Below are 24990 nucleotides of genomic sequence, written 5' to 3' on the forward strand. Positions count from 1 at the left end.
ATGCAGATAAATGCTGTAACACTGAATGCATTTTAAAGTCAAGAAGTGCAGTTCAGATGGGTGGACAGAGGATGGAAGCAATTTTCTTTTAGGGCTCTCGCAGCATGAGAGCCAAATGAGAGCACTTTGGATTAATTGCCACTGAGCTGAAGAAAGGCTTCCAAGTAGCTGATGTTGGCAAAACACATCTAAAATGGTTTTGCCATTTGGTCAGTTGAGAAAGCAAGGCTGTGCGTAACCAGAAAAACAGTGATATGGGGTATCGTACACCGCCAATTACATGTATGTCACTCACCGGGAGAGAGCTGAAGTGATGAGGGAAGAGACGAGTCTATCCCTGACACCTGATATGGACACCTGTGGCTGAGAATAGGATCTCAGTCTGTCCGGCTGTACACACACACCTGCTTGTGCATGTAAGAACAAGTCGTGTGTTTGGGCTCTTTTTATTACAACATGACTGGATTGTCAGTCAGGCAGATAATGAGGCAGAGATGGCAGTTGAGCTGAACAAGGTTTTTTCTTCAGGTTAGATAAATGAAATGCTTTATACTTTATAATTTATTTAGTTGTCCAAGTCAGACAGAATTGATGTTTCTGTTAAGCAGGAGAGTAACAGCTTTTAAGGCCACAGGACTAGATAACCTCAGGGCTTTTATTTTGAAAAATTTGCAGCTGGGCCTGTGGAACAGCCTATTTTTCAATGTTCTATAGAGAATACCTAAAATGTTGAAGACCCCACATGTTTTATCTCTTCCACAGAAAGCGTGCCCTCTGGTTTCCTGGCTTCCAGCTGTCTTTTTAAACCTCTCTTTCCATTTGTCTCTCTTTTCCCCAGTTTGTCTTTAACCAGTCGGCTGGTGAAGACCCTGCTCTATAACTTCATCCGGCAGGAGAAATGTCCACCTCCAGCAACCCACATCTTTGAGCCGAAAGCGGAGGGAGGCCTGCTTTATGGCCTGGCGTCAGGGGTGGCAAGTACGTGTATACACATCCACGCACGAACAAAAGAAAAAGAAATGACAATAAAGGAGATACAAGTAGTGAGATCCACAGCGTTTATTTTCTAAAGCTTAAAACTATATTGAACATAGTAAATTATTACCTGAGCTTTGTATAAAGTTTGCAAGGCTACGTCCTATTTTAATTTATACCCGTCAGCATCCATTTTTTTTTGTTGATGTTGGGTTTTTTTTTTTATTACATGTGAAAGCCGAATGGACATTTTGGGTGCACTCAAAGTGTGTTTTGCATCAAACTATATGACTTATATCAGTGGTTCCCAACCTTTTTGGATTTTGACTCCCTGAAATGCAACAGTTGTTCAATTAAAGAGTGATTTTTTTCTTCTAAGATTGCTGTATTAAAATGATAAATGACTTTTACAGGCTTTGAAGATGTGGAATTATCTAGAATGATTACAACTAATATTGTGGAAGAGAAATATATGCTGAATATTGCTTGACAAAAATGACGTATTTTCAACAGAAAAGTTGTCACTTTCCTTTGATGTCGCACACCTGGAGAATTTTGTTATGTCACAGACACCGTCATATTTTGTCCTGCAACATAATTGGGTAGTCCCATTACATCACCTATTCAACCTTTAACTCCCCTGTTTAGCTCAATGGACGCACTGACCACTCCTTGTCTTGCGCTACCGTTGTCCTTTCATAAGTTTAAAATGTCTTCCTCTTCAATTAACTCACTGATTTTATCAAATTTCTCCATTATCAAAATACAAAATGATGCAAAGTAGCACAAATATAGATGGAAAGAAACAGATGTCAGAAGGATATGTATACCGATTGGGAAGATATAATGTAAGTAAACAATCCAGCTTTGGATAGCATCTGGTTACCATTGGTTACCATGGTTACCAATTGAAAATGTCAAGTGAGAGTTTTTAAAAGGCCATACCATAAACCAGGCTTTTGATTTATTCTGGACCCCCTTCAGGGATGTGAATGTTACCTTTGTCATCATTCGATCAGTCATGTTGTTTGCCTCTATTGCAGTTTGTTGTCGTGATGTTGCTACATCCCACACATCAAAATGAAGCTGGTGAATAATAGGAATGATGCTCAAATTACAAAAATAAGAGTCAGACAGTGGAAAAAAAGGGAGAATTGAGTGTCAGTGTCTTCCTTTTTTCCTCTGAGCAAACGGGTGAGAAATATGATTAATCTGAGAAATGAAAGTGCGAGCCATGCTGACAGCCGTGGTAGTGTGGATGAAAGTGATGAGTCAAAAATGAACAGCGTGTGTGTGTATCAGACTGGTAATGTGCTCCGTGCGTATGTGTGTTGAATGCATGTTTGTTTGAGTGTGAGAATAGGGCTGGGTTTCCCCTGCAGATAAATGCTCTTTGTCGGTTGTTGGTGGCAGATTCCTATCAGTGAGCCATCAGCATTCAACCCAGCCTGTCTGTCTGTGGCCAGCGATCGGCCCGATGAGTTATGGTGCCCTGTCCTGTTCTGTAATCCCCTAGAGCCTGTCTGTCTGCAGCCGCCTCCCTTATACACACACGCACAGACCCAACAAAGACACAAGCGCTCTTATACTCCGAGCTCAGAAACAACACTTGTTTTCTTTCTCCGTCTCTCTGTCTCGTACATGCACGCAGTCATCGGGGATTGGCAGAACACGCTTTTTAATTTGAATGTTGAAAATGGGTGTAGGCACGGGTGTTGTTCTATGGTAACAGTAAATATCAGCTGAATTTCATTTAATTAAAGGGAAACTCCACCAATCTAACACAAGGGTCAGTTGACCAGACAGGATTGGTATCTGAACGCCTGTGAAAACAGTTGTATGATGTCCTCTGTGGTTCTGGAGGAGCTTTTCCATGTCTGAGTAAACAACCCTTATAATATTTTCAGGGTTATCTCTGCAGAGAGCCTGTGTTACAAACTGGGCATGTACCAGGCAACGAAGGTCTAACAGAAAGATTCTAAGGATCCAGCACTTTATAGAGCTCGACTCATTTTTTTTCCTAGGGCTTAAAGTCAGGATGTAGCCAGGATATAGCGAACACTTTCTACTAGGGCTGCAACTATCAATCTTTTCATTGTCGATTAACCTGTTGATAGGTTTACTCGTTTAATCAATTAGTTGTTTGGTCCATAAAGTGTCATCAGTCAGTGTTTCCCAAAGCCCAGGATGATAACCTAAAAATCGTGTTTCATCCACAACCCAAAGATAATTCAGTGACTGTCATAGAGGGGTAAAGAGACCAGAAAATACTCACGTTGAGGAAGTTGGAATCAGAGAATTTTGACTTTTTTTCTTTTTTTTTTTTTTCAAAAAAATACCAAAACAGATTAGCAAATTAATTGCCAATTGATTTAGTAGTTGACAACTAATCAAAAAATCATTGCAGCTCTACTTTCTACTTGAATTTTAACCACTTTTCTTCACGTCTGTCTCTTGTGAGTCTCCCAGCTCTCTGATTTGCTTGTTGCAGTTCAACAAAAAATCACTAGAGGGCCCATTTCAAGGTGCATATCAGGGTTTGTTTGTTTTTTACTCACTAAAATCACTTAAAAATCACTAGATATCCATTACTTTATGGTGTGAAAATAAATGTTTAATCCCCAAAACATGCTTGAGTAAGGCCTGTCACGTTAACGGTTTTTGTTGGATAATATTTTGTCCCAGAAATAATTGCGATAAATGATATTATTGTCCTTTTGAGACCAGTTTATGCCGCAGATATGATGATAATCTAATAGCATAATAATACACACTTTCAAAGGGAAATTAAGTTTTAATACTTAAAAATATTCAGACATTTTAATTGGAATGTGAAAAAATATATATATCCTAAATAAATCAAACATAAATAAATGTGTGTCTGCGTGTTGAGGATCTGAGCCCTGTCCATGGTGAAATTTTGACACAGAAAGCAGACAAGGGGACAGAAGCCGCGTGACCAGAAATGACAGCAAAACATGTCTCAGCAAAGTTTTTTCTGTTCACTCTGTTTAGATGCTGTGAAAAAAATGCTAAGGCGCTGCGCCCAAGTCTTTTAATGGTTGGGAAAACCCTGCTGTTCATTGTTGGCTCAGGTGATGGTCACATTCTCATGTAATGCACATAAACACAAGAGGAATGTCATACAATGTATGGAAATGACCTTGATTATTTTTGCTGACCACAATAAGTTAGTATTTGTAGTTATCATGACAGACCTTGCTTGAGTTGTGTCATCCATCTCAATGTGCATCACATTGTCTTTTATCTTTGTCAAAGTTACATTATTGATGCCGTTAAAAACTTTAAAATTGGTCTGTGCTTAAATTCCATTACCACATAACAATAATGTCTTTTTGACAAAAAGGAATCCAGAGTTAATTAAAGGGCCAGTGTGTAATATTTGGCATGGTTTATTGTCAAATCTGAATCTGAATCTGAATATTCTACCAATTAATATGTTTATATAAGTGTATAATCGCTATAAAATAAAATTCGTTTGGCTATATACATATATATATATATATATATATATATATATATATATATATATAGCAAGGGCCTTGCTTTAGAGAGATCGCCATCTTGTGCCGCCATGTATGTACCGCAGACCGAACGGACAATCCAGCCAGCCAGAGAACGCGTTTCGTGTGTAAAATAAACGACAACGAAGACAGTGGAAGGAAGGAAGAAGGAGGAGGAAACAGCAGAGTGTTAGTAGTTCGTCGACAGAGAGTAGTGAAAAGTTTTTTTAGTTATAAAGTTTGCGAATGGACCACACTTACCAAGCAACAGGAGAGAATGAACCCGAACCGTCATCTGCGAGGAAAAGAAGACGCAACTTCACTCCTTGTGATGCACTCTCTGCTGCACTTTCCCTCCTGGTGATATCTCCCCAACAATGGCAGCAGTAGCACTGAATCCCATTCTGTGCAGCCAAATGGGAGCGGAGGATTCAGCCTCTCCTCTCGCCCGCTCAGCATCCAAGTTCCTCATCTGTATGCTCCGGCTCAAACAGGTATGGCTCTGGGTCTGTGTCCACTACAAGAAACTCTTCAAAATCGCGTTCAGAGTCGTCCATTGCAGATACTATAGTCCGGAGATATTGCTAAGCTAAATAAACAGCTGAGCTCTGTTTACCGGCTACGCTGTCAGTCAGTGTGCGGGCTGGAGATTGGTGGAGCAGAGAGGGGAGGGGGTACCCGCTTGGTATTGTAAACGAGAATGTGTGTATGGAGTGTGTGTGTTACGCTAGAAGAGTCAGGGTTTGGGACAGAGTCTTTTACCCCCTGGAGTGTTACCGGAGTTTTTGGAGTGCTCAAATAAACTGGCCTTTTTCCCGAACGCTACTCTGGTCTCCTGCTCGTGAGGGATTCATTACAATATCGTAACATGGTTTAGATTTCTAAATAACATTCACCTCGTCGCTAGATAGAGCTACTCCTGAAAAACTTGTGTCTGCGCAAGGCTTTTTGTCCCTACGAGGCCACTGTCATTTACCTGACGGGAGGGGTGAGCGAGTGAGCCCTGCAATCTAGAATTTGACCACTGATGTCACTGTTTTCAACGGTTTTCAACCCATTTTACACAGTGGCCCTTTAATATTGATGCCATACAGAAGTAAGTGGAAACTAGTGGCTGCCTGGAGCTGTAGGCAAAACATGACAAACCTCTAAGACTCTACTTGTACGGTGGCCTGCAAAAATGTCATGTATATACAATGTGTAGTTGAGGACTTAAACCTTTCAAACACACTCTATAAAGTCTGTAAATCCATGTATGGTGTTCTGGACTAGACTACCACAACTTTCTTTACATGACAATGCTTTTTACAGAAATCATGTTCCTCAGGTCAGTAGCATGTAAAATCACTCTTGCTTACACACACTTGTTCATAGTCAGTCTGGACTGTCCCCAGTAACAAACACTGGTCATTGGCAAAGCAAAGCAATGCTTCATTTCTGTTGCCATGTACTACTCAACTCTACCCTACCGTACCGTATCCTACCCTACCCTACTCTACTCTACTCTACCCTGCTCTATTCTACTCTACTCTACTCTCTATTCCACTCTATACTACTCAACTCTACCCTACTCTACCCTACCCTGCTCTGCTCTACTCTACTCTGATCTGCTCTGCTCTACTCTACTCTACTCTATTCCACTCTATACTACTCAACTCTACCCTACCCAACCCTACTCTACTCTACTCTACTCTAGCCTGCTCTATTCCACTCTACTCTACTCTTCTCTACTCTATTCTACTCTACCCTGCTCTATTCCACTCTACTCTACTCTACTCTACCCTACTCTACCCTGCTCTACTCTACCCTGCTCTATTCTACTCTACTCTCTATTCCACTCTATACTACTCAACTCTACCCTACCCTACCCTACTCTACTCTGCTCTACTCTACTCTACTCTAGCCTGCTGTATTCCATTCCACTCCACTCTACTCTACTCTACTCTACTCTATTCTACTCTACCCTGCTCTATTCCACTCTACTCTACTCTACTCTACTCTGCTCTATTCTACTCTACTCTACTCTACTCTACTCTATTCCACTCTACTCTACTCTACTCTACCCTGCTCTATTCTACTCTACTCTACCCTACCCTGCTCTATTCTACTCTACTCTACTCTACTCTACCCTGCTCTATTCCACTCTACTCTACTCTACCCTGCTCTATTCTACTCTACTCTACTCTACCCTGCTCCATTCTACTCTACTCTCTATTCCACTCTATACTACTCTACTCTACCCTACTCTACCCCACTCTACTCCGCTCTGCTCTACTCTACTCTACGCTAGCCTGCTCTATTCCACTCTACTCTACTCTACTCTAATCTACTCCACTCTATTCTACTCTACCCTGCTCTATTCCACTCTACTCTACCCTGCTCTACTCTACCCTGCTCTACCCTGCTCTACTCTACCCTGCTCTACTCTACTCTACTCTACCCTGCTCTATTCCACTCTACTCTACTCTACCCTGCTCTATTCCACTCTACTCTACTCTACCCTGCTCTACTCTACTCTACTCTACTCTGCTCTACTCTACCCTGCTCTACTCTACTCTACTCTACTCTAATCTACCCTGCTCTATTCTAGTCTACTCTACTCTACTCTACTCAACTGGTGATGGACACCTTGTTATATCTACATGTATGTGGGTTAGGTCCTCATCTGAGGATTTCTTTCTGGTTTCTCTGGGAGCAGGTTTTAGAAGATCCTGCATTTTAGCCCCGGCTTTTCATTACGACTCTGATAATTTCTTACAGAATGGTTGTAAATCTGTGGAATGTTTTTACATATTGTTTTTGTTAGCAGGGTTTTGGATTGGGTTCATGTAAAAGTGCTTTGCGCATATATTTTTATTTGTATGAGATTATCAGAATAGTGTGTTTGTTTATTGTCTGTACAGCATGTTTCCCCATGTGCACTTTTGGATAATCATCACGAGTTTGGCATACTTGTGTGTGTGTGTGTGTGTGTGTGTGTGTGTGTGTATCTGCGTGCTTGGCCAAGGCATTGGCCTAAAGCTCTGATGTCATATTTCATTCACTGTTATGCAAGTAAATAAGTAAGTAGCACATTCTGTCTGTCTCTGTTCACCAGGCGTTCACATCTCTGTCTGCACTGAGGGGTTTGTTCTCAGCTGTAACTATGAGAAAATAGTTCTCACTTCAGCTCCCTTCTCGACACAAATAATGTCCAAGTGTATGTTGTGTGCAGCACAAGTGAAGTGGAAATTCACATTTTTAACCTGTTTCACAAATATTTAGTCTAATTGGTGATGTATGTATACTGATGATACTGGTATGTATCTTTAGCCATGCTTGTGGCTTGGCTGTATTGATGTCAGTGTTGGTCAGTTGGTCCACCATTTTCTTGAAATAGCAGTAGCTTTTGAAACTGTTGAATTGTAATGAAATTTTGTACAGATTCTCGTGATCTCCTGACCGTCCTTTGGTGATCCCGTGACTTTTCATTTAGCGCCTTCATCAGGTGAAAGTTTAAATTCGACAAACTAAGTGCAAACTAATGACACTCCCATTAACCTCTGTTATACTTTGTGTTTAGTGCTAATTAGCAAATGCTAGCACGCTAAACGAAGATGGTGAACATGGTTAAGCAATATCACATGAGAGGGAGTGATGTTGTACTGTATATTGTCACAGCTGTGATTTGGTAATAGGCACGAAGCCACAGGCTGAGTGCCAAAGACAATTACAGCCGTGACGATATACAGTACAACATTACGACCTCGAGTGTGATATTGCTTTTATACAACAGGTCAACAACAGCTTAAACAGCAATGCTGAGTAAGGAAATGTTAACAAAAGGTGATGAAATAAATTATTTAAGTATGTTATATAGCTCCGCGAAAAAAAAACAGTTCTCCCCAGTCTGTTGCCAGGCAACGCAGCCCACACACCAGGAACTCACAAGCTACTTTGTATTTACATTGATCTGCAACTGTGTAACTTCGTCCAGTTCGGCTGATGAAACGTTGGCAAACCTGGATGTTGCCACGGTCGGATTCAAACACTCCTGGAGGTCTGCACAGCAGAGTCCTTTCCTTTTCCTCGTCCTCTCCTGACGACCACTCATAATTTAATTTAAATGTAATTTTGGGGAAAATATCCATCTTATTGTTGTAACGCTGTAGTGTCAGTTTGCGTCAATGTAGCAAATGTGACAGTTGGTTAATTAACGGTTGTATTTATATTCATAACACCTGACCAACAACAGATAACTGAGCTGTATTAAGTTTTAATACTTGTGTGCAATTCCACTTATTTCCTCTGTTTCTTATTTCAAAAGTCATCTAGATATATCTACTCTTCTGGACATCATATTTTTCCTCTTCCACCCCCACCTACCATTATTAATGGGGTATGTACCAACTTAAGTCAGAATGAAATAAAGTAGTTCTGCAGTGCTGTTTAAGGAAAGCAAGGTAATGATATTCCCCCAATCAACAGTGTAATAACAGCGGCACCATTAAGAACCTCACTGGAGCTTGGTGTGTGTGTGTGTGTGTGTGTGTGTGTGTGTGTGTGTGTGTGTGTGTGTGTGTTTGATGATAGCCATGATATGAATCTGGATTTGGTAAGGGGTCATTGGCGGGTGAAGTAGATGTCAGGGGGAAGATGTGGATTTAGAAGAGATGGTTTTCAGCCTGCATCTGAATATTTGGAAAGACTCTGCAGATATTTGATTGAGGGATGATATTTTGGTTTGAATATAGAAGTTGACTTTGTGCCAGCAGTCATGTCTGATGGTGTTGGTTATTATGTAAGACTGCACACAGCCTTCTGTCCTAAAACCAAGGCTTAGTCAGACATTAAGTTCTCATTTTTTGCTTGCACAAACTTGCGTTATGGTTTGTTTTTGAGCCTGTTTAAATATTGTGAGGAGACCAGGAGAGATTTTTAGGTAATGAAGAGTTTCCAGAGATGTGTGGGTTGTTGCTGATACAGGCTCGAGTGTAGACTTTGTGGGTGCAGTTGAGTTGCGTGTCTCACAGCAGGATGCCTTTGCTGCCCCCGAGTCCTGAGGCCCAGATTCTGATTTCGGCGTGCTAGCCTTCTCTGTGTCCGTGTGTGACCTTCTCTTTTCCTCACTTTCCCCTTCCCTTTCCTCCTCTTCATTATCCTCCTCCTCTTTTTCCACTGGGCGGCTGGCCAGGGCCGGAGCAGGCCCAAGCAGTGTAGCATTATTGGGTTTATGTGGTGGGCAGGCAGACAGGCAGAGGGAACCGAGCCAGACGGATAACAAACAGCACCCACTAAGGTAAAATAGAGCCCTGTGAATGTGCGTGTGAGAGTACGTGTGTGTGTACGAGAGTGCAGGAAATGTGGCTGCCAGACCAGGCTCTCTGACACTGCTGGGCCAGTCACTGTGGTGCCAGTGATGAGATGAACAGGGCTCCGTCACAACTTGGCCCTCTCCCTCGTAAGATCCTGTTTTCGCTCACACTTACTTCTCTTTCTGAGCTGTAGAGGGACAGAGGAGTATCGTGTGTGGAGAGAAAGACTGACAAATGGTGTCATTTCTCTCTTGGGGATTTCTTTTTATTGGGGATGCAGTTTGTTGATGTCCTGTTGCTCAAATATAAATAAATTAATTCCCCCTCCTCCCTGGAATTGCACACACATTTATGCACACAAGGTCAGAATAAGTGTTGGAGGTTCTTTACCGGTCATTAGTGAATTTATGGATGTTACTGAGAATCCTACACCGTCACAAGTTGTTGAAACGAAACCCTTAGGCAGAGCAAGTATTTTGTCATGCATTATGGTTTAAAACTCAACCTCACAGGGTCTTCATCAGTCACAAGTTGTTGCTTTGTTCGGCCTCCTTCCTTTCAGAACAGTACAAAAAGAAGACACTGGGATGTGACCTCCCATTTTCTCCTTGAGTTAATCTTTTAATGTAGTCGGATGTCAGTGTACATGAAGCATTTCACCCCTGTAATGTTTTGAACTAATGTCTCCTTGTCCGCTTGACTTAAATCTTTCTCGGTTCAGTAACCAAGTGAACTGATGATGTGACTGTGTCATAGTTGGATGGATCAGGACGACTTAACGACATTATGCACCCATCAAGGCGAGTATGTGCAAATTGTCAGATAAATTTATCTGCTCTTCCATCCTCTGCCACTAGATGGCAACAAATCCACTTGGCTTCTCCTCTAATTCAGCTTGATCATTGTGGACCTGCAACACACTCACACACTGTCTCTCACTAGTGCTTGGTCCGTGCATTCTGTGTGGCTAGACGTGCAGGAGCCAGAGACTGTCATCTGTGTACCTTGGTGTTCATGCTTCTCGTGCTTCTGGTGACGCCTGAAAGCACCAGCACTTCTGTAGGAAATTCAGCTCCCTCTCATCCCCCAACAAGAAAAACGAACCCCACTCCAGTTGGCCAGTAGTTCCAGTTTCTCTTTGTTCTGTGGCGCCGTCTATGTTGTTTCAAATTTCAGGTGCTGCAAACCATCGTGCGTGACTCCATTGTTCCCATTTTGGCCTTGATTACATCAGTCTGACTGCACATAATCTTTGGCATTCACTTCCCTGTGAAGCGTAAATCAGTTATAAGGCTGCTTTCTATAAAAAGGTTGACATACACAACCTGACTGCTCTTCATAACTGGGTCCTGCACGGATCCATCCACCCATCTGTACTGAAACACAGAGCTGCAATTTTCAGGCGAGTCTTGACACTCTGTTCTGCAATCCACGTGGAGCGCACCAGGAGAGGCATGTTAGCAAAATGAACAGTCCACGACTGCCTCAATGGGTAGTTTCCCTGTGTGATTGTGTGTCTTTGGTGTTTTAAAAGGTTAGTTAAGATACACGCAAGTCACACAGTAAGACAAACAAACTGCCGATCGAGGCAGTAATAGAGCAACATCTCCTGTGTTCAGCAAGGTAAAGTTAATGTTTTTGTCAATAGAGTCTGGCATTGAAGAGAGCACTTCAGTTTTAGTTCAACTCCCCATCAGAAAGGGCTGTCTGTTTGGGAAGTACTAAGCACACAACTGAATACATGAGACTTGTATTGTATCACAAGAGCTGTGTGAGAGTTGGTAAACTGATGTATTCATGTTGTTTTGCTGTTGTAAAAGGCAGACCACTATGACTTCAATTCATCAAGAATCTCTCCGTTTTGAGATTCTTTGTTCACAAATTTTACTCAACAAATTTAGTGTCACATGGGTTGAGTAAATGATATTCAAATGGTCGTTTGGGGAGTGACGTATTTCTTTAAAATGTCTAGAATTTATATGAAAATGTAATTAATTGATCCAAAAAACTCACTACATCTTTGTGTATCTGTCTCCAGGTGGGCTGTGGAGTGTCTTCACATTGGGTGGAGCCAGCAGCAAAGCTGGGATAGACCAGGAACACAACCCCTTACCTTTATCCAATCAGAGCCTTCTTTTACTGCTGGTCCTAGCCAATCTGACAGATGGGCCTGACTGGCCCAACCCCTACCGCCAGGCTATCACTTGTTTCAGAAACACACAGGGTAATTCATTGGTGTATTTTTATCTGTTATACATGTATGAGAGTTGTTTATGTGTAGGAAATGTGCCAAGGTAATGACATGATGTGATAAAATATTAAATTCTCCCCATATAGACACATCGTCCATGTCCGTGGAGCAACCTCACACTTTCCAGATCAATTTCAACAGCCTGTACACAGCGCTGTGTGAGCAGCAGCGCTCCGACCAGGCCACACTTCTGCTGTACACCCTCCTTCACCAGAATGCCAACATGAGGACATACATGCTCTCCAGAACCGACATGGACAATCTGGTGGGTAGGACTGCAGTGAGGACAGTTGTTGATTCATGCACGTGCACATACATTCATTATTCCTGTCTCAGTCTGACATTTTGTGTGCAGGTTATTGACAAGGAAATAGTACAGAACACTGCGTGATTGGGTAATCCTTAACAAAACACATTATGCAGTCCTTCCTTACACACATGGCTATGGCCATGAAATCGTTTCATCTAGGACCAATGCTATGCCTCAGTAAACAGCGAGGATGTATGCAGTGGCAGCTGGTGCTATTCTGTCCATGTGGGACAGTGCCAGTTATTCCTTACAGCAGAATGAATGTACTGAGGCATTTAGTGAATGAAAATCAATCTCCAACTCAGCATGTCAGATGGTATCACATATGAGCATGGTAGACAGTCACATATGAGGCTCTGCTACACAGTGTGACACTAAATAATTTGGTTTTATTGGACTGGGAGTGGGAGTTTAAGTAGTGTATATCTGTTTGTATCAGTTTTAAAAATACTAAGCATCTAAGCAAATTACTACAGAAAATTCATTGCAGTAGCCATATCTGTGCAGGAAATTACTTTAATGTACAATCATATTTTGAAATGCAGGTCAATTAAATTCCTATACATCTATCAGTACAACCTTTCCGTAATATCCCCTATTTTTAGCTGCTGTAATAAAACATCCTCATTAGCAGATTGAGCTTATTATGTAGGGGGGGCTACTAATGAGTCTAGCCACAATAAAGCACCGCTGCACGACAGAGTAATGAGCTAACGCTGCATCTGTGTGGGTTCATCGCTCACCATGCTAGCTACTAACTGCTTTCACTCTGACAGTGTGGTTCTGAGAATGAAATCCTTTGCACACTGTTGTCATTAGTGGATCACTTTTACCATCTGTTCTACATACTTCTGAATATCACATCTGCCTCCACCTATAGTCTAGCAGCCATGAATTAGTAAAAAATGTTAATGTTTTCTCAGCTAGCATCTGCAGTGCTCCTTTTCTTGTTTTATTGTCTCTTTTACTTGGTGCTTAGTTTGCCCCACAGGTGGTAACACCACTATAGTAACAGGGCTTTATGTAGTGCAAGTAACAACATGATTGTATCGGGCTAGTTGATAGATTAAGCTTCAATAAAGCCCCCTGGCAAGACAACAAAAGCTTCCTTTCCCTGAATAGAATAATGCAAATAATACATTTTTGATTGTGCATACCTTATGCAACTGCAAGATTGACATTTTATATTTTTGTCCCTTCAGGCTGTTTGATTGTGAAATATTATAACAAGAATTTAATATATGCCATTTCTGAGACTACACCTACGTATATGTTCAACCCTTCCTCCTGCTCTCCCTCTCTTCCTCCCAGGTGTTGCCCATCCTCGAAATCCTTTACCACGTCGAGGACAGAAATTCTCATCATGTCTACATGGCCCTCATTATCCTCCTCATCCTGACAGAGGACGATGCCTTCAATCGCTCCATCCATGAGGTGGTGGGTAGACACAGTTTAACAATACAAATTGTTCACATTTCAGGTATTGCCGCTGCAACCTTCCTTCACTGGACATGGTCGGGATAATCTCAAATCTTGATGTTTTCAACAGCTTTGTCTCATTTCTGTGTCTTTCTCCCTCCCACAGGTGTTGAAGAACATTTCATGGTACACAGAGAGAACACTGACTGAGATCTCACTTGGTAGTTTGCTCATCCTGGTGGTCATCCGCACCATTCAATTCAACATGACCCGGACAAGGGTAAGTTTAACACATACTCACACGCATACAGTTTGTGTGCTTGCAAAGCAAATTAATCATTTAGAAACCAAATATATATATATTTTTTTTTCATCTTGTATCATAACTTTAATGGATCATAAGATATTGGATAATGAATTAATCTGTAGATGCTGTGGTTGAAAATAATGGTTCCAGCTCTGGTTCAGACCAAACTTTTCAATGCTTGTTAATTTTTAAGCCATGACAAAGGCCAAAATGTGGCCTGCAACAGACTGGAAGGTTTCTTGATTTTGCCTTTAGGACGTGCTGCTAGAAAGCCCCTTCTGGCAGATATCTTTTAATTTTAACCCAAACCATGATCTTTTTCCTAAACCTATCCAAGAAGAGGCTTATTGTCTTATTGACCCCTGTAGGTAAACTTATCCTATCAGAGACCATGTCCGGAAATGCCTTTTGGTCTATGCTTTTGCTATATGACTTTGTTGATCCCTCGTGGCCCCCACCAGCCAGTTAACAACAATGAGAGGCCCTTTGACATATAGTCATAAATGTGCATACGAAATATTAGGCTGATTGGTCCAGTAGTATGCAAGAGAGCTGCTGACAGATAGATACACTCACACAACTGAACGTATGATCCCCTCCATGCTTATGCCTGCCTGAGATAATGAATTATATCCATATATGTCATGATGAAACTGTAAAGATGGAAATAGCAGCATGATTTGTTGTTTAAATGTAACATCTGGTAACATGTTTGTGTGTGCATGCTCCCCAGGATAAGTACCTTCACACCAACTGTCTCGCTGCACTTGCTAACATGTCAGCCCAGTTCCGTTGTCTCCACCAGTACGCCGCTCAGCGCATCATCAGGTGAGGACATACTGTAGGTGTTGCATAGCAGACAGAGTAAAACAGAGGTTAATCAGTAGCTTCTTTCTTCCATGAATCCATTTTTATCCACCCTGTTCTTACTGTTGCTCTCTGCTCTTTGATTCAGAGGGATATTAAAAGTGGTTTGAAACAAAAAGGAAAGGTGTCAAAATACTGAGGCAAAGAAACCAAGTCTGTTTTTATTATGTACTTCGCCTGTTTAACATTGAATATATCTATCGTATCTTGATTTAAATTCGAATCTGGATCTTGACCTTTATATTTGACAGTCTTTATATCCTTCTCAGTATAGCTGCCGTTATATGTCAATATTGATGCATATTCAGAGAATTCAATACATGACAAATCAAAATACTTCATTACAATGATTCCAAATGCATACAAAAGTCCATTATTGCTTTAAGACAGTCCTGCTCTTTGACCTGCATCATTTCCAACAACAGTGTAATACACCTAGGGATGATAAAACATTACTACAGTGTAAATGGTATGGCAAAATCTCTCACAATAGACAATATTGTCACATGGCATCGGCCCACTAAATCTTAACTGTGCTGAGTGTGAATAAAAAAGACATCATGTACGCATTACAGAGAGAGAAAGTGTGTGCTCAACAATATAAATCAGTTAATAAAGTAGAAAAAGGTGGCACACCATCAAAGCAGTAAATGTGTTTCGGCCAGAGGCTTTCCTCAGGGTATGAATGTGAATGAAGTCTGCACAAACTAGAGTTATTGCACAGGAGATAACGTGCTTTCTGACATTTTTTGTAGTTTCATGAACTGAAATCAAGAGCATAAGCAGTGTACATCATACTTAGCCGGTGTGTATTTCATCTGTTTTAAATAGCTGCTTCAAGTAAGTGGCAGGCCTCGACACAGTCTTCATCTGTGTGAGGCAAGCAAAGACGCCAGAAGAGAGACTCATTCATTTTAATGATCGTTATAGTAACTTGACAGCGGCTGCAGCCGGAGAGACTAAGAAATGAAATATTGAGAGAGTGGTGTGCCTGTGTACAGAGGAACATTATGTAACATGAGGTAACTAAGGGAAAGAGTTTGGCCTACAAGGAGACGGAAGACTTGAGAGGAAAAGGTCCAAACCACACACGCACACACACATCAAGTCATTCATGTCTGTTTGTTAAATCCAGACACACAGGAAGGAATGTTTCCTTCCCTGTAGACGTGCACACATTCACGCACACTCAAGGATCCTCTTATCTTGCTGCGGCTGTCTCTCTCCATATCTGTGACTCTCTGGTGTTTTGAGTCAGAGAGGAACACTGTCTGTGAATGTGTACATGTCTGTCCTGTAGTGATGTAGAGCAACTGACTCCATGTCTGATGATAATGATAATGATGATGACTGTGATGGCCAGGGCTGGGCTAAAGTGGCTGACTGGCTGGCTGGCTAGATAAAGGGAATTTCCTGCCAGGAATTTCCAAATGTCTGCCAGGCAGTGCTGAACTCTGCTCCGTAATTGACACTCAGAGAGAATCACAGTTGGTGCTGTTTATTTACAGGCAGCAGTGGGTTTGAATCGCCTCCACCCCCACCACCACCCCGCATCTTTCCTTATTATTTTCTATTCATCCTCCCTCACCATCAGTGTTCTCTATCTGCTGCATTGTTCCACACATATCGGTCTCTTCTTCACAGTCTCTTCTCTCACCACACATGCTCATGTGTCAGATTAATCCACCAGTTACTCTCTTGATTAAATGTTTGGTCTAAAAAATGTCAGCAAATACCAAAAGATGCCCATTAGTAAATTTCCAGAGCCCATGTTGACACCTCAAAATGGCATGTTTGGTCTGACCAACAGTCCAAAGCTGAATATTCACATTCGAGAAGCTGGAGCCTTATTTTTTCTGCTTAAAATTGACTAAATTGACTAATTATACCAAAATACCAGCATGGTTATTTCCCATTATTAGCATAATGTATTTATTACCAGCTGCGACTACGTCATGGTGGCTGGTATTATTTTCGCCTTGTGAGTCTATGAGTGTGTGTCTGTCACCATGGCAAAATGTGATCCTAGTGTCACCAGTTGTAGCAGGTACCTCCACAGAAGCTGTTTTGCATATTTTGCCAGGTGATTATATGTCTGTCTGTCTTGTCGGTGGGCAGATTTTGTTCAATGCAATTGAGTTTTTACTGTGCAAGAGGCAGTCAGGACATTTTACAGGTGTGTAGTTGAGACAAAAATGAAGGTCAAGTATGAAGATGAGTGTGGTCTGAGCAAGTGTACCACAAGTAGGCGAGTAGGAAGTAGGGAAGTGGCCATTGCCCCTCACTTTACACCTGTAGCCCACATTGGTTTGAGCTCTAGTCATCAGTTAACTAACTTTAACCCATTTTCACACTTTAAAAAAAAAAAGTGCATAAAAGAAATGTTTTAGGACAAAATGTAGTTAGTTGAATATGTAGAAAAAGTATTCAGGCCGTGCTAATGTTCACCATTGGACACCTCCACTGCACAAGAAATCCCAAATAAAAGAGAATAAATAGAGCTGGAGATTGACGGTACACGTAATGGCAACATCCCTCTTTTGAGTCCAGACGAGAGCCCTTGACACCTCCCCTCTCTATCACCATAGAAGCTGATAAAACACAACAAAGTATGCATGGAAAAGAAGAGACGTAGTAGTTAATTTTAAGAACACAAATACCATTTTTGGTGGTCAACACTAAATAAATGTCATGATATATCAGTGTTACTGTTTCTGAGTTGATTATGTAATCTTTGTCTTACATCTTCTTGGATATATTTCACTAAGGGTGATTGATGCACTAATTGACTTTTCTAAACTGCAGGAAATTCTCATAGAACTTGAGCAGCATCTATATGGAAATATAATTTTGATCAGTGATACAAGCCCTAAAACAAATGTGTATGCATACGTACACACAAATGTCCACATACAGATTTAGATTAACAGCACACAAATACACACTGTGTGTCCAGATAAAACAAGAATCCTTTGAACAGGTAGAGACAAAGCACCTTTACATCTCTAGTGTGTCTGCGTGGACCACGTCTGTCATTACCCCAGCCTCATAACTGATTTTGGGATCAGGCCAGCAGTTTAGAAATCCTTCCGTGTTGCGGTTTTCCGGGCTGTGTCCGTCACTGCCTCGGCCCAAATGAGGGATGTTATTGTGGGCAAATGTCCCAGGTGGAACTTGGTTGGTGGTCTCTCATTTGAGAAAGAAAAAACTGACTTGATAGTACAACAGGTCCTATTAAGTAGTCATGGCTAATAGGGCCTTTGACATTAGGTCTGTAGATAACAAATAGACCTCCTCAGAGCTGCTCAGATGTCTCTATTCAGCTATCATTTGGCCAATTAGCCCGGATAACGAATGCTGAGAGATTCTGTGTGTGTGTGTGTTCTTCAGTGCTGACAGATAGACAGGTGTAGCTCTGAGGGGCTTAGCTGAGCTCTGCATCTTAGTTTCCCTAGCCCTTGAATGTCATTGAATTTAATTTATTCTGCAATTTTTTTCCTTGATTGACACACAAATTAAACATTCAACAGCCTTCGGGGGCCATGAAAGACTATTAAAAAGTTGTAATTAAAACAGAAGGTCACTAATAATTATGATGATAAACACTGCAATGAATTTGATATGAGACTCTGAGAAATAGGACCGTGATAGATAAGATGTAAAAAAGAGATTAACAACAGAAAAATGATTAATTTTTAGACAATCAATAAAGTAGATCAAGTTTTTTAAATTTAATTTTTAATGTTTTTTAGAGGTAAGGCCTTTGCACACTAACTTCATATTTTTACATTAATGTTTTTTTAAATGTCATCCAGTAAAAATTGTTACACACAGAAACCTTGCACCCTCAGTTTGATGCTTTTTATTGTTCTGTTAGTTGTGAAAATTCAAAATACATGGCAAAATGTAAAGACATTTGCTCCCTTACGTCTCTCCTCAGGAGTTCTCTCCCTGGCTATCACCACACTCTGCCCATATCTTACATTTTGCATTGCGGCTACCTGAGTTACAAAATGATATTGTGCAGCTATTAAATTGCGCTCTGCTGTAAGCATCATCATTACTGTCGTGCATTTCTGGATAGGCTAATGAAACCTGCTCTTTGTTGTGGAAGATTTCAAGAAAGTAATTGCTCCCATATATTTTTAGGTCTGTACCATACTCAGAATTATGTCAGTCGAATCAGATTTTGCTTTTCGATATGAATCTTTTATAATCTTAATCTTTTTTTGTTTTTTTACCTATGACAGTGGCATTCACTTAAGATGTCATTTCACTTATAGTAAACAAGCTAATGGCGCTAACGAGGGATCGGAAATGTGCACCCAACTTTTTGCTGACATCAGATGGGGGCAGCCCTTTATGTTTCCATTTTTTTTTTCTTCCTGGCTAACTGTCCACGTCTGCCCTCTTCCTGTCTCTTGTTGCACATGTATATGTCTTGTAGGTTACACCACATTTTCTTCACTGCATCTTGGTCAAACAACTTTTTTGACGGATTCAAAAAAACACAGAAAACCGAACCTGTTCCAAAAACTTGACAGATGACAATGACAGATAAAGGTTTCAGACTCTGTGTGTAAACATGATTGACACAACATGAGGTCATATTTATATTTAAACATGCAAAAATTTCAGCCTTGGTTTGCAAAGGCCTTTTAAATTCTCCTCAGAGCCTAGCAATGGGGCTCTTTTTCTTTTGCCAGGTGGAGTTTCCACAATTACCTCAGCTGTTCTACCACCCGCCATTTCTGCTACTGGGGATAGTAACTGCAGAGAACTTAAAGTGATGCTCTTTGGTAACTGGGGATCGCTACCAATAGCTACCAGGGAAGACAAAAGTGCTATCCTCCTTGTGTTTTGGTTGCACAAGGGTTCACGCATTTCCTTTTGGCCATAAATTGAGCCTTCATTTTCTTGGGAGATCGTGCCAGGGTTCGCAGACAGAATTGCATAGTGAAAAGACATATAGGGAACCAATCTAAACGCTGATGGTGTCATTACTCTACAGCCATTACATAGTGCAATCAAGGTTTACTTTATAATGATGAGATTAAGCAGAAACGTATCTTGTTTTTGTTCTTTGCACAGGTGCTACTCATAAAGTCACTTTGAAAAAAGTGTTTTTCTCTCAAGTCCCTTGCGTGACCACACATGTTGGGTGAATCAGTTTATTGTGGCGTCAACACTGCTATTAATGGTGTGTGTGTGTGTGTGTGTGTGTGTGTACTGACCCACCCTATTGCTACCCAAGGTCGCCCAAGCATACTCTTGATGTATGTCCATGTCCAGCCATCACATTCAATCATGCAGTCCCAGCCAGACAACCGTACACACACATACAGGGTATATAAAGGGTAAAGCCAGTCAGTTAACTTGTAGGTCAAAAGGCAGGCTGTCACCTACAAGGGCAACAAACACACACACATGTATAAACAATGGAAATATTCGAAAGGTAACCGAGACTGTGACCCACGTAGGCCAAATTAAAGCCAGGTTAGGAAAAAGGAGTTGTAAATGGACGGTAAATTAGGCATACTGTTAGTGTTTTGACACATCATTTCTAAAACTGTCTCCTGCCAATTTCATGATTATTTTGTTATTCCAGAACTAATTATTATTCAATATTTTAAAGGCCTCATTTAGAAAGCAAAACAGGCCCGTCTCTAATAATAATCTGTCTTTAAATAAAGGCCTCTCTCTTCAGTTAAAGGCCACTGTGTGAGTATTTACAGCACATTAATTACTGGTCAACGTGTGCAATACGACGACTGTGTATTTGGGTTTTTTGGTGAAGTGTATCTTTCATTTGTCGTTGCTGCTCTCACTCTTTTTCCCCCTCTCTGTGTCTCTCCCGCAGTTTGTTTGCTTTGCTTTCCAAGAAGCACAACAAGGTTTTGGAGCAGGCAACACAGTCACTGAGAGGCAGACAGGGAGACAGCACAGCCTTGCCCGACTATGTGAGTAACACACTCCCTCTCCCTCTCTCTCTGTCTGCAATCAGTTTATTTGTAGCTGCCAAATTATGTCTACTTGGATAAGACACAGAGGTTAACATTGTCATTTTGTGACGGTTTAGTGACGTTAGTGATGTTACATGAATGTGTACTTGAAGTCTCACGAATTTGGGCTTTTTTAGAAAATGATTGTCAATTAAATGATAAATGGACTGCACTTGTATAGCGCCTTTCTAGCCTTCTGCCCACTCCAAGCGCTTTGTACACTATGTCAAATTCATCCATTCACACACTGGTGGCCGACGCTACCATACATGGTGCCACCTGCTACTCAGCAAGCATTCACACACCATCAGGAGCAATTTGGGGTTCAGTATCTTATTCAAGAATACTTCAGCATGTGGACTGGAGGAGCCAGGGATCAAACCGCCAATCTTCGGATTGGTGGAAGACCTGCTCTACATCTTAGCCACAGTGTTTGTAATAAATCAGCAGTCACCACAGCCCAAAAATGTGTCTTAAGGACAACTACTTCAATAATCAAATAATTGTTTTTAGTCATTTTTTAAGCAAAAAAAGCCAAATAGTTGCTAGTTTGATGCTTCGTAATTGTAAGAATTTGATGCTTTTCTTTGTCACACATGATAATAAACTGAATCACTTTGGGTTTTTGAACTGTTGGTCGGATAAAACATACCATTTGAAGACGTCACCTTAGGCTCTTGGAAATTACACCAGGCATGCTTAACTATTTTCTGACATTTTATTGACAAAATAATGGGAAGATTAATCGATAACGAAAAAAAATCAGTAGTTGCAGCCCTACCTTGCAGAGAGTCAAATGAGAAGATCAATACCACTCTCATATCTGCCCCTTAAATATAAAGCCACAGCTGAGTAGGTTAGCTTAGCATAAAGATTGGAAATAGGCAATGACCAAAGACATACATTAAACCACAAATTGTCATTTTACACCTTGTTTTTGAACAGATTAAACAAACAAAATACCCAATTTTAATTAGTGTGCTCTAGAGGCACGTTTAAGTCGGATTCTGTTTCCTGTGTACAGAGCCAGGCCAACTGTCTCCCCCTGGTTTCTAGTCTTAATGCTAAACTAAGCTAACCAGCTGCTGGCTGAAGCTTCATATTCAGCATACAGAGTGGTATTGATCCTCTCATCTAAAGTAACCCAAGTATTACTATTTTTCCCCTAACATGCTATAATGGTTTTAAATGCAAGCAGTCATCATAGCATTTAAATTCAAAGCTGTGACTTTAAAATGCTAAATGTTTAGTACATCAGCCATATCAGCTCTTGTGTCAGCATTATTTGATGTTTTAAAGTAAACAAAAAAAGAACATTTAGCCATTTGCTGCTTTGTAGCATCTCCTTTATAATGGAGTTTGAAATGTTATTTGAAGTCTCTCTTAGTCTGCTGTAAAAGACTGAAACAACTCCACATTTTGCTCCTGGCACCGGTTCTGTCGACCAGTTTAGGTACTCACTTGGGATGTGGTGCACAGTTTGATGCTGTCGCTACGTTTTCAGCTGCTGGGAAGCATCGAATATAAGGCCTGTTGCTGCAGGCCCAGAGTGGTGTCGCAGTATGCAGCTCCGTCTACTCCAAGCCTTTGTCATCTTCACATTACTTTTCCAGCCCACGCATTTAATTTGTACTGAAATTGAGTCTCCACTTGTAGAATAATATTAGATGAAAGTATTGAGTGTTTTTTAAAATTGGATGTTAAAATCGGTCATTCAGTGTGGCACCAAAGTAATATTGAAATTTCTCTGAAACATCAGTGTTTATCTGAAATTGAAATCTTAACAGCACCACAGCAGTAACTAAGTGACAGAGCACAAACCAATACGTTTAAAATGATGTTGTTGCAATGCAATCAAGTATCTATGGATCTTGTTAGTACACCACACCTGACCACTGAGTACACTCCGTCGACTATTGACTGTATAACGATCAGTGTTTGTGTTCAGGCGCTTCTGCCTTCAGGTTTGTCTGTATACGTCTCAGTCTGGCTGTCTCATTAGATTTACACGGTCCTATATAAGTGTGTGTCTGCGTAAACATATTTGTGTGTGTGTGTGTTTGGGGGTTGGAGATGTATTAGGAGGTCCCCATAGATGCCCTGAGGTGTTGTGGAAACGTGAGTGTATTTGAGTGCTCCTTCAACCATGTAGCGACTGTCTGATGAGGCCCTTTTACAGACAGACATCTCTGCACACACATAAACACACACACACACACACACACTCATAAAAACATATAAAATGCAATTATCCTGCTTTGTTTTGATGCTTCCTTCCTTCAGGGCTTATTTTAATGTTCTGTTTTATTTACACACATGCATAAACACCCACTATACATGACTAAATATGGAAAAGAAAAACATAAAGACAGATTACTTTGCCTTGATTAAATCTTCTCTGTTAAAGATATCAGTCCAGCCAGCTGTTTCCATAGGAGAGTGCACTCAGACTGAATATAATAATAGTGACAACAATAATAAAACAAACACACGCACACACAGTGAGAGGTCAAAGTGTAAGGTCGACTGCACAACAGCGGTCTTGCTTTTGGTAGAGTTCCAGTGCGTTGCTCAAGGGCACAAGGCACATTTCCAGTCGGATTATTTCATGGGAATTTTGCGGCGAGGGTTTTTTCCTAGAAGAGTGTCTGACATCCAGTCTGGGTCATAGACTCTTTAAGACAGAGCTGGTCAACTTTTCTGATAACGCTGTTTATCCTTGAGCTTAGACTATACTAACTCAACGTGACATTGGTTCCCATGTCTGCAAGGGTCCCCGTGGCCTACTGTTCACAGCTAGAAGTCAACTTTTAGTTTTAGTGACATCTCTTGATTAAAAGGAACATATTGTATTGTTTGCCTTGTGAGCATGTGCACACACACACACACACACACACACACATACACACACACACACACACACCAAGAGATATAAATTCCATTTAATTGTGTCTTGGGCAGCAGAGTGCACAGTCAGCTTTTCACACGTATTTGGTAGTAAACATCTTGGTCGTAGTCAGTGGTGTTTCTGAGTGTTTGGTAAAGCCTGGAGGGTCCCTGTTCAGTTGGGGGAGGTCAGAATTAATTGTAATATGTAAGGATGCACTGATGCACTGAAAAAGCTTCAAATGGCTTTACTATGTTTACTTCTCTATTATCTATTTTATATTGTTGTGAAAACATCAACAAATTTCTCCTTCAAACAACTGTATTTATTCAAGTTTCTTTACAAAAACCACGTTTACAAGATAACATTGAACACATCATGAGAATATTATAATCTATCTTTGCCCCTCTACACATTTTTACTGAATAGAGCTTGAATGCATCAAAATGCAACTCAGTGAAACCTCGGTGAGCTGTTGTAGCTACCATTAACTAGCTCTCCTCCTGCAGATTTTATCACAGATTCGTTGTTCACAATGTAGAATTGCCTATCTGGCAAACAATACAGTGTGTCCTCTGACAAGACAATAGTGATTTTACTATGTCCTTTATTCCCGAAGGCTCCTCAGGAAAGATCTCTGTTCACCAAAACACGTTTGCTATTGTCCTCGGGATGACGGGATGACGGCTGCTACTAGCCATCTCGTCACACACCAGTGAGATCTCGGAGCCTATTTGCCAAAGGGTTAATTTATTCTCCTTGTACCTGCTCATTAATTAAAGTTTGTGGCCATCAGTGTTGCTTTTTAGCCTGCATAAAATGCATGTGACGCAATAGAAAAACATCGGCCACTGCCATCTATGAATGTCCTCTTATTTTCTGCCAGATCCGATCTGAACTAAATCAGTGCATACCTCATAATATGAAGTAAATATTTTAATTTTTCGTTTATGACCAAATACCTGAAAAACTAATGATAATATCCTAAGTCTCAGCTGTACTTTGTGTCAAGTTCTAATTAGCAAATGTTAGTATGCTAACCTGATGACACATCTGATTAACATGTTAGCATTGTCTATATTAGCATGTTAGGATGCTAAAGTTAGTGTTTAGCTCAGTGTGCCGCTGTCCTGCTGGGCTGCATCCGAAATTCC

General features: G+C 40.9%; 1 protein-coding gene across 1 annotated transcript in view; it reads left to right on the top strand.

Annotated features, from left to right (window-relative positions):
* The window catches only part of dym (dymeclin), a 71354-nt gene that overhangs the window by 14779 nt on the left and 31585 nt on the right, over positions 1 to 24990 (top strand). Inside the window, exons 8-14 of the mRNA XM_033647402.2 lie at positions 839 to 978; positions 11832 to 12017; positions 12131 to 12309; positions 13666 to 13791; positions 13940 to 14053; positions 14814 to 14908; positions 20808 to 20907. Of these exons, the coding sequence (XP_033503293.2) occupies positions 839 to 978; positions 11832 to 12017; positions 12131 to 12309; positions 13666 to 13791; positions 13940 to 14053; positions 14814 to 14908; positions 20808 to 20907 (940 nt within the window). The remainder of the gene's footprint in view (positions 1 to 838; positions 979 to 11831; positions 12018 to 12130; positions 12310 to 13665; positions 13792 to 13939; positions 14054 to 14813; positions 14909 to 20807; positions 20908 to 24990) is intronic.

The sequence above is a fragment of the Epinephelus lanceolatus genome, chromosome 19 (genome assembly GCF_041903045.1).
Source record: "Epinephelus lanceolatus isolate andai-2023 chromosome 19, ASM4190304v1, whole genome shotgun sequence".
Lineage (NCBI taxonomy): Eukaryota > Metazoa > Chordata > Actinopteri > Perciformes > Serranidae > Epinephelus > Epinephelus lanceolatus.